General features: G+C 40.5%; 1 protein-coding gene across 1 annotated transcript in view; it reads right to left on the bottom strand.

Moving 5' to 3' along the window:
* Positions 1 to 490: 490 nt before the first annotated feature.
* Positions 491 to 9,772, bottom strand: part of eipr1 (EARP complex and GARP complex interacting protein 1) — a 50,076-nt gene continuing 40,794 nt past the window's right edge. The window contains exons 7-9 of the mRNA XM_046413968.1: positions 7,701 to 7,868; positions 5,385 to 5,552; positions 491 to 944 (exon numbers count right to left, since the gene is read on the bottom strand). Of these exons, the coding sequence (XP_046269924.1) occupies positions 770 to 944; positions 5,385 to 5,552; positions 7,701 to 7,868 (511 nt within the window). The 3' untranslated portion in view covers positions 491 to 769. The remainder of the gene's footprint in view (positions 945 to 5,384; positions 5,553 to 7,700; positions 7,869 to 9,772) is intronic.

The raw sequence follows: 9,772 nt of genomic DNA, 5'->3' as shown, positions 1-9,772 counted from the left end.
AATCCTATAAACTTCATTTCACTTCTGAAATATCACTGTGTTTGTCTGCTATATGATATATTTAACTGAAATTGCTGATCCGAACAACCAATGATTTATAAAGGAAAACCCTGAAAATGATCAGGGGTGCCCAAACTTTTTCACACCAATGTAACACTAATGTTGCTCTGTTTCAGCTGGATAAGCAAATAAGCAATCAAGAAAAAACTTGTAAAGAAGGGCCTGGGCTTAAAATAATAAAAATCCTTAAGTATCTGGAAAACTGCAAGGTCATGTTAAGATTTGAAATCAACTTTCATCAAACTGTTTTGTCTTTGTCACTTTATTCAGATAAAAGACGGCCTGTTGGTATGAGGAATTTAGCACCTTTAGACACCAGTATTTTCACACAGATAACTCCTATAAAATAACATAAGAGAACAAACAGGATTTAGACCAGAAAAAAAAAATCTTATGAAGTAACTGACGACATTGAAGAAGCACAACCATGTCAAATGTTTATCCAGGAGTCCTTTTTTAAATTTTATTTTAATTGGAATAGCCAGCACAGCACTGTTTACAGTCGTCGGTGAAACATATGAACTACAGTATATTTACATCACACACACAGTCTTAACATTGCTGTCTTCACATCCAGTTTGCAGTGTATTGCAGTATTACAGTTATTATGGAATGTCTATGAGCAGCTTTTGTGTAGCTTTTGTGTGGTGCTCTTTCATCTCTCACACTTTTACTGTACACACACACACACACGCAGATCCCCTCCCTCTCACAGCAGGATTCGGTATTTGAGGGCACGAGGGACCCTGTTGATGACGAGGCGTCCATCGTAGCTGAGCGAGGCGAAGAGCCAGGGGTCAGCTGACGACCACTCTGCTGCGTACACACTGTCTTCATGTTCCTCATACGTGGACACCACGCTGTCCTTTAGGGGCTCCTTACTCCTATCGCGCGCACACACACACATATACATACGACAGTCAGACAGAAATGAGCGCTGGGGGAGGAGCACATTCCATGTTTCTGGTGTTTTTCCTATGAAAAGTAACAGAAACACTAACAGTGAAAATGTTAAAAGATTTCAAAGAAGTTCAAATCCTGCCCACTTTTGTACCTGAGCACACCTGGGCAATCACTGTCGTTTTTGATCAAAAAGGTGGGTATCAAGAACGTTTTGTATCTGTAACCTTATTTTTGTATACTTTTGCACTGAAAGTTTTTATCTGAAAGCTTACTTTTGTAGACTCGTACATTTTGTTTTGTTTTGGAACGATTTGAAAATGTGTCAAAAATGATTCAAGTGAATCTGTACTGGGAGAAGACCTTAATCGATTTACAGATGTTTGAATTATTTATTTATTTGACATTTTTTCTCCTAAAATTCAAATTTTCAAAATACTAAAGAGAATTTTCTGGTAAACAAACACGTTTACATTCATTGTTCTTTAGCATCAGTGCACTGTATGCATCCTTGAGGTCTAACAAATGGGTTGAATGTATGTCTATCTTTCTGAATCTGAAACAATCATTGTTTACTTTCATCTTTACTAACTTGCAGTTTTCTTCACTGCCTTTGAAAGCACTCTGCAGCATTCCTTTGTACAATACCACAATTAACTGTCAATCAGCGGAACAGCATGAAAACGTGGGGGGAATGAGTACTGTGCCACCTGTGTTCAAGTCGAAGTGCATCGTGCACATGGATGATCCAACCAAACAGGGACTGTCCTGTAAAACACTGCTCCATAGCACTTCCAGTGGTCAAAACCTCTATATTTTACCTTTAATAGTGTTTAAATATAGAATATCCTTATTTATTGTGGAGCAAGAGGTTGTTACTAAGAACATGCTCTCTCTCTCTAACTGTCTCTCACACACAGCCTCAGTTTGTTTATTGGTTTATTTCCTCTGTGTGGTGGACAGCCAAGACACACCAGTACCTGCTGCAGACTGGAGAACAATAATTTTGTTTCACTATTTTGCCTTTTCTTAAGTACACAAACAGCACCCTCACCACTGCTGAGACAGTTCTCTCAGTGCTCCAACAATGTGGCAATCAATAACATTTCAGAATTATGAGCTGGCATTACTGAGATCTCAATTTTATCCCAAACGCACTGCTGTACATACACATGAGGGAAAACACTGATATACATATTTGGATTTATTTTACACATTTACGGTTTCACACAGACAATAGCTGCTCCCTCTGGACTGCAACCTAAAATAAAAACACTCAAAGGGCTCTACTTGAATAGATTCATTGGAAAGACAAGAACAAGAGGGTACATGTAAGAGAGCTGAACTGATGCTACAAAATGACAGACTTTTCCTCAGTTAGCCTAAAAGATAAAGAGGTTCCGTGTTGGGTGAAACTGAAATGTATGTGAGTGTTATTAATGTTTTGTCCAATTTCCATCAGTGAGTGAATCAGTGTAACACAATCTAATTCAGCAGCACTACAAAATCCAACCTCCAGAAAACTATAAACTATGATTTGAGCTCTCCCTACATTGTTCCCTAATTTACCGTAAACCATATTGTAATTAGCCTTGAGGTGTAGTCAGTGGCGGATAGATGACATAACATAACTGCTCCCCAAGAGGGGAGCTCAAAGATTGTGATCACCCCCCCCCCTGGTGGCTGGCTGCAGTATAGGTCACAAACCCATCCCCTTCAATGTTGGCAAATGGGACATGGGCCAAAGTAAAAACTTAAAATACACATTAAATAAATGTTTCCCAAAGATGGTTCGTTTCGTTTTACATAATTCTTATCACGCTGATGTATGTCCAAGTGTTTATTTGTCGGATAAGTTGAAGATTAATTAGTTATTGATGCTATAAAAAGGGGGTGAAATATCAAGATTGACAACTGAGTGCTGAGTGTATGGGCAGGGGCAGCCTCAGCCTCAGTTTCTGTCTGTTGTGCGCTAGCTAACATTAGCTTCAAGACCTAAAATGCTTACTGTTCCATGGCAGTACCATCAGCTGCTCAGGGATGTCTTTCTGATTGGCTATTATGGATCTGCTTTGAAATGACTGATGTAATCATCCAGATTTTCAATCATTTCAATCATAAATATCACGTTTGAAATTTACTGGGGCGGCTCAAATGAGTCTGTGAGCAGTTCGGGAGGTCTAAGACTGAATCTGTAAAAAGCTTTTATTTGTTAAATTCACAAACAAATCAAACTGCCTATAAACACACTTGTTTTAAGTACAAAAATCCTAAAATTGATTTATCCTTTAAGATAGCTGATAACTGCCTGGCGTTCTCAAAAATAATCTCCATCTGATAAATTTCATTGAACACTTAAATTTTGAAAGTCACCATAAAAATTCAGATACAGTCCCAGCTCTGGAGGAGTTCTGTATGTAGTGTCCAGGAACTGTGGAGTGGACACGCACTGTATGTACAAGAGGGGTCAATAAGTATAGTGGAAGGGTTCAAACTAAAGCTGAGTGCTGGTGATTAGGAAGAAGAGTTGATAATTGGAGATGAGAGTCAGTCATTGAGAGTAAGAGCTGGTAGTTATGGATGAGGACCATAATGGATGGAGGACAGTAGTAGAATTGAAAAGCACTAAATGCTTACCATTACAGAGGATATCCCCGCAATTCTAAAATTGAGCCTAAATGCCACAGACAAAAACCCCTGAGATGTTTTGACAGAACACCCTACACGTATTTTTAATGTTTTACCTTTCCATTTTTATCATTTGGATTTCTGTGTGCCAAAATAAGTTAACGTGAAGGTTCAGGGAATCTGCTTTAATCTTCAGAGGACCAATATTATTTCAAAACACAGCTCAGAACATGTTTCATGAGGCTCCTTGTGGCAATTCAAATGTACCAAAGGAAAAACCTTCATCAGATCTGATGTGATGAAGGCTGACTGTCTGTGTCTTCACAGAGTGCTATGATTCATCATCTGCATTGTAAGTAAGAAGGAGCATCACTGTCCAAGTACTTTGAAGATGATTCAGGTCACTCATATGTTCATACGCAATATACTCATACGCAAATGTTCAGAGCAATAAAAGGTAATCTCCAACAAAAAAAAGCAAAAAGCATGGATCCAAAAGAATGAAATCACATTCCTGTTAATGCTTAACAGGCAAGGCAATGAGAGCTGAGCAAGTTTCAAATGGCTTTCCTCTCTTATATTATATAAGTATTTCTGAATATGGACGACTATTCCGCTTCAGTGCTTTCGATAATATGGAATGCAGATATTGCATTGTTTTATAAACGAGGTATCAAAAAAGTAGCAATACTTTGGTAAATGTTATTGTAGGCCCAAAAATACTGGTAAGTTCAAAAAAAAGAATCAACTGACAAATAATTAAAGTATCACCACCACCAGTCCTAAAGCTATCTCACAATCTAAATGACAAAAAGGCATAGAACACCTTGAATTTCCCTCGGGATCAATAAAGTATCTATCTATCTATCTATCTAGAATGTGCTTAGCAAACTCAAGGCCAGCGGGCCGAATCCGGCCGGGTTACTCATTTTATGAGGGCCATGAGAGCTTGCAAAGAATATAATTTGTGCAATACAGTTCTACGGTGTGTTATGGAAGTACAGTGTACATAAACTACATGCCCCAGAATGCTGATTGATGTGATATCAGCACATTGAAGCCATCCAGTTGTATTAGAAAGCAACTCAATATAATATAATAAAAGTTGATACAGAAGGAAGGAAATTAATTTAGAGATGAGAAACCAAATACATGTTTGTGCTTAATGGAGATGAGCAAGCATATCCTCTTATCAATGAAGCAGTGGCAGTGCCAAAGGAATACAATTCTGCCACCAAACAAAGGGCTAAGTTTGCTAACCTTAGTCACAAAGAAAAACAAGAGAAAGTACAAGAATTAAAAGGCAGCTTGCTCCTCAAAGTGACGTGATCAAAGTTGCTATAAAACCTGTTGCAGTGGCAGAAGAGATCATTGAAGTGTATGCAAATAGTTGTACACTTGAATGTCTGTTTGAACTTGTTTTTGCTTAACTTTCCTTTTCTGGCAAGTTATTAATTATTACAGAAAGCAATAATAATGACAATCATGTAATATGATAAGAAGAAGATACATTTATATATTAAGAGCAACCAATATGCTAATGTGGCCCAGGATGAAATTGAGTTTGACACCCCTGCTCCAGAGACAATGAGCTTCTGATAGTGAAGACCGCACTTGACTAACAGGAAAACTGTGGCTTATTAAATCTTTGGTTTATACACAACACCCAAGCTGTAATAAAGCATTGGTTTTGTTTAAAGTCACTGTCTTACTATCTTAAACCAGACCTAAAAGATTAGCCCTGACTTGGATTACTAGACGCATTTCCATCACTAACTATCTCAAGTTTCTCTTACTTGTCCTCCTGGTGGTTGTCCTCCCCCTCGCTGAGCTCTTCATCATCCACCAAGTGTCCGAACGGCTCTGAGGAGATGGACACCATATTGGAGAGGATGAGGCGGCTGTCACTGCTGGCAGTCAACACCAGTTGGTCATGGCTGTGGTTGTACCGGACGCTCCACACCCTGATCCAAACAAACAAACAAAAATGTTACCAGACATGCATTCAGCATTTAACAATGCAGCAATGTGGGAAAGTGAAGTGTAATTTTACATCCGTGTACAGTGCATTAAAGAGCTGGAGGCATGTTTGTATCTTCTATTGTTCCAAACAAAGCTCCACGCCAGTGACGAAGCCACTAGTGACAAAGTATGTAATCCAGCAATGCACTCATATTGTGATAGTGTGTGTACACACACACACACACACAGTCGCGTGGAGAACCTGTCTGTCTCTGTATCTCTTTCACATAAACGCAGCTTTCTCACTCACAGCTAAATATTCCTTTCTGTGTATTTGGGTGCCAATAACAGGAATTTGGTACGTTGCAGTTAATGTTTGGGCTTAGCTCACCCAAGTTAATTATCACTATGATACACTCTAAGATGCTGGATTAACAGTATTGGTTGCTCAGTTTCACTGCTTTGTCAATCTAATTCTTTATCACTCCTCCTTTCCTCTCTCCATTTGTGTCCCCTTCTTTCTATTTCTGTGACTGTCAACACGGTTTCCCTCCCTTGCTGTTTTTTTATATCCTCTTTCTCTCTCTCTCTCTCTTTTTGTGTTTGTCTATGTCTCTCTCTCTCTCTCTCTGTGAGCCTGGGGCACAGCTCAGAGTGCGGTCCCAATTCCCTCACAGGGAGGGATTGAGGGATAACCAAGGCTGTTGACAGGAAATCAGCCTCGGCCACGCTGTTCCCCGTGCTCCCCTAATCCGCTTCCTTTCTAAAAAATAGTCCCTAATACCCCCAGCAGCCCCTAGGCCATATTCTTGCTGCGCTCTGAAAAATGAGCGCGCACAACAAACACACACTCAGGGAGGCACCCACGCATAGAGGTGTCGCCCTAAAAATGAGTGCACACACATGACAAACATGCAGTCATATGCATATGCATTGTAGAACTCACAGATGTTTTGGAGCCACACATACAGATAAAAAGAGAGCCCTTGCAAAAACAGATTAGATGCTGGTGCATGCACACACACATACACACATGCGCATACCCTTATCTCATATCTGAAGAGATCCCATCTGCAGCTATCTACAGTTATGGATATGTTTGCCAAGTCTATCTTTCTTTTGGAGATAACGCCCGCACTATCATGTGTGTGTGTGTGTGTGTGTGTGTGTGTGTGTGTGTGTGTGTGTGTGTGTGTGTGTGTGTGAGAGAGTCTGCCTTTATCAGGTGAGGATTGGTGTGCTGAAGCAGTAGCCCAGTTTGGCTCGCAGACACACTGATCATCTATAGAGCTCACACACACGCACACACACACACACACATGCACGCACACGTAAGCACAAGCACACTTCTGCAGTAAACTATGTTGAGCTCTTAGCAACGCCTGAAGCTTCATCGAAGACAACCTACAGCAGGACTGGGCTGCATTCTACCCACAGCAATTCAATCCTTACTGACAAAATGAGTAGCTGCCTATTTAATTAGTAATTAGTGTATTACTGCCTTTTATTGCACCAGCAGTAGTTAGGGCATTTCATTAGTTAGGAGATAAAGCCATTAATAAAACCAGAAACCAATCAACAATGGAGCGAAGGAGTTATCATTGTGTTTATCATTTTGTTAGTGAGTTTTCCTGAATGTGCCTGAATTACTCACTCTATGCTGTGTAAAAGCCTTCTTTCACTTAATACAACACAGGAAATACTTGCTCACCTTCACACTCGTGTCAAAATCTAACTAAATGATAAATTACCATTTTACCTATATTTTAGGAGTTCAAAATCAATCAGTCACTCAACAAACATATAACATTAAAAATGAAATAAACATGCTGTGTCATCAAACTGTCTTCAAATTACATTATATTGAATATTAGTACATATCAACTGTCAAGAGGTTCTCTGTCCCAAAGACTCACTGTCTCTTGCTTAACATTAAGTTTAACAATGTCATACATTATCCATGTGCTAAAATTGCATGCTCGCCAATGAAACATGGGAGGATGACAGAAGGCTCGGGGACACTTGAGCGGGAAGGATGCTTGCTAACATGGGAACTTGAACTCAGGTCCTCTAGTTCAAGAAACCACTTCACTAGCCAACCCTGCCTGATCCTTTGGACCAACACCCCCATCCCCCATCCATCCACCCACCAATGCGAGTGCTCCTCCAGGGTCTTGACGGGCTCCTGGACGTTGCGGACGTCCCAGAACTTGACCTTGCAGTCATCTCCGCAGCTGGCCAGGTAGTACTGGCGGTTGGGGTTGAAGTCCAGGTCACGCACCAGCTGGCCATGGGCATTCTCTATACAGTAGATCTGACTGGAGGAGAGAAAGAGAGAGAGAGAAGAGAAGACAGAGAGGATTGCAAAGAGGAGAGAAGATAGGAGGAAGGAAAGACAGATGAGAGGAGAGGCAGATAAAAAAAAGAATTAGGATGGAGGGATCAGAATGCGAGGATGCAGTTGGGGAAGGAAATGATAAAAGCGTGGTACGGTATGTGGGAGAGAGAGAGAGAGAGAGAGAGAGAGAGAGAGAGAGAGAGAGAGAGAGAGAGAGATGACAGAACAACAAAAGGAGATATGATAAAGAGAGACTGATTCACAGGGTCCACACAAGCTAGAACATTCCCAGGCTAAATCAAAGCCTCCTCTGTGTCTGGGTCTGCCAGCGAAGGCCAAGCTCAATAAAGAAGCCAACAGCAGTGGTAGTAAATTATAAAGGCAAGTCTCATAACCGCGCAGCCTTGAGTTCCTCCTAGAGTGAAGTTAACACAATGACATGACAGAAGAAAAGAGACGCTCTGTGCAATGCGTCTCTTTCCATCTTTCCAGACACCTCTACCTCCTTTCATCCCATTTACATTTTCTTCAGCTCACCTTATCTTTTCTCCTTAAATATATACTTTAAAAATGCTTTTGCTTTCTTCTTTGCTTCTTTGACCTTCCAACCATGACTTTCCTTTATGTATTGCAATGGTTTCATGTTTTGCAATGGTAATGGTCATTTTCAACAAATTAACTCCTCTCTTACTGCGAACTGTGACTCAAAAATGAAGGGTTCTTTTGTTACTTTGCTCCCACTGCTGTAGTGACATAAAACTGCACTTATATAATATTCCTCACTATGATAATAAATTGAATGGTCATATAATGTGAAAGGTGATGCTCATAGTGGCAAACCCAAAGAGAAATTTCACTCAACTGTGCAGGTTCCGTAGAGCCTTTTAACATCTTTCAGCTCTATATTTTGTTTTTCTGGTCTCATAACCTCATTTTCAGATGCAGCAGGCTGCTGTTAAACCCACAATGCACTATGTACCACCACTACAGCACCAAACAGAACAAAATGACCCATTTACTGGTAAAGTTGTCTATAAAGTTAGACACAAATATTTCTTATGTCCCTAACAAACAAAAGCAAAACAAATTTTATCCAAAGTTATGAGACCAAAACAAGTTACAACAAAAGTTTAATATCCCATGGCTGAATAAGCAGCTGTTTTCGACTGTTTAAACACATCTGTATTTCTGCTGTTGTGTGCTCTAGCGCTGCCACCATTATTGTGGTGCCAGAGTTGCATAGGATGCATTTTGGGTAACTTGTGATGCTTGAATTAATCACACTCAGATATCACCCCCTGTGGTATTCATTCTCAAAACTCTAGTGCAGTATTGCTTATGGCAGTGAAGAGGATGTTTGTCACGTCTTTCAGAGACAGAAGATCAGAAAGGCACCAGGTCCAGACAGCATACCAAAATCCTGTCTGAAAGTCTGTGCTGACCCATTGGCCCCCATCTTCACACAGATCTTCAACAGATCATCAGAGCTGTGTGAATTTCCCTCCTGCTTCAAATGCTCCACAATCATCTTGGTCCTCAACAAACCCTTTACCACAGAATTAAATGATTACAGGCACATTGCCTTGTGGCCATAAAATTCCTTGACAGACTGGTATTGACCCATAGGCCTTCTGGACACTATATTATTTTCCTACCAGGCCAACAGGTCAATGGATGAAGCAGTCAGCACAGGACTGCACTTTGTTTTACACCTTCACCCCTGAGCGACATGCAAGAATCCTGTTTGTGAACTTCAACTTGGTGCTCAACACAATCAAGTCTCCTGCACCAAACTCACCAATGTTGCTCATCCAGCCTCTACCTGTCAGTGGATCACAAACTTCCTGACTGGCAGGAGGTAGCAAATGAGGCTGGGGGGAATCA

This window comes from Scatophagus argus, chromosome 15, assembly GCF_020382885.2.
Source record: "Scatophagus argus isolate fScaArg1 chromosome 15, fScaArg1.pri, whole genome shotgun sequence".
NCBI classification, from domain to species: Eukaryota; Metazoa; Chordata; class Actinopteri; family Scatophagidae; genus Scatophagus; species Scatophagus argus.
Note: the sequence above shows the minus strand (reverse complement) of the source record. Positions and strands in the feature narration are given on the sequence as shown.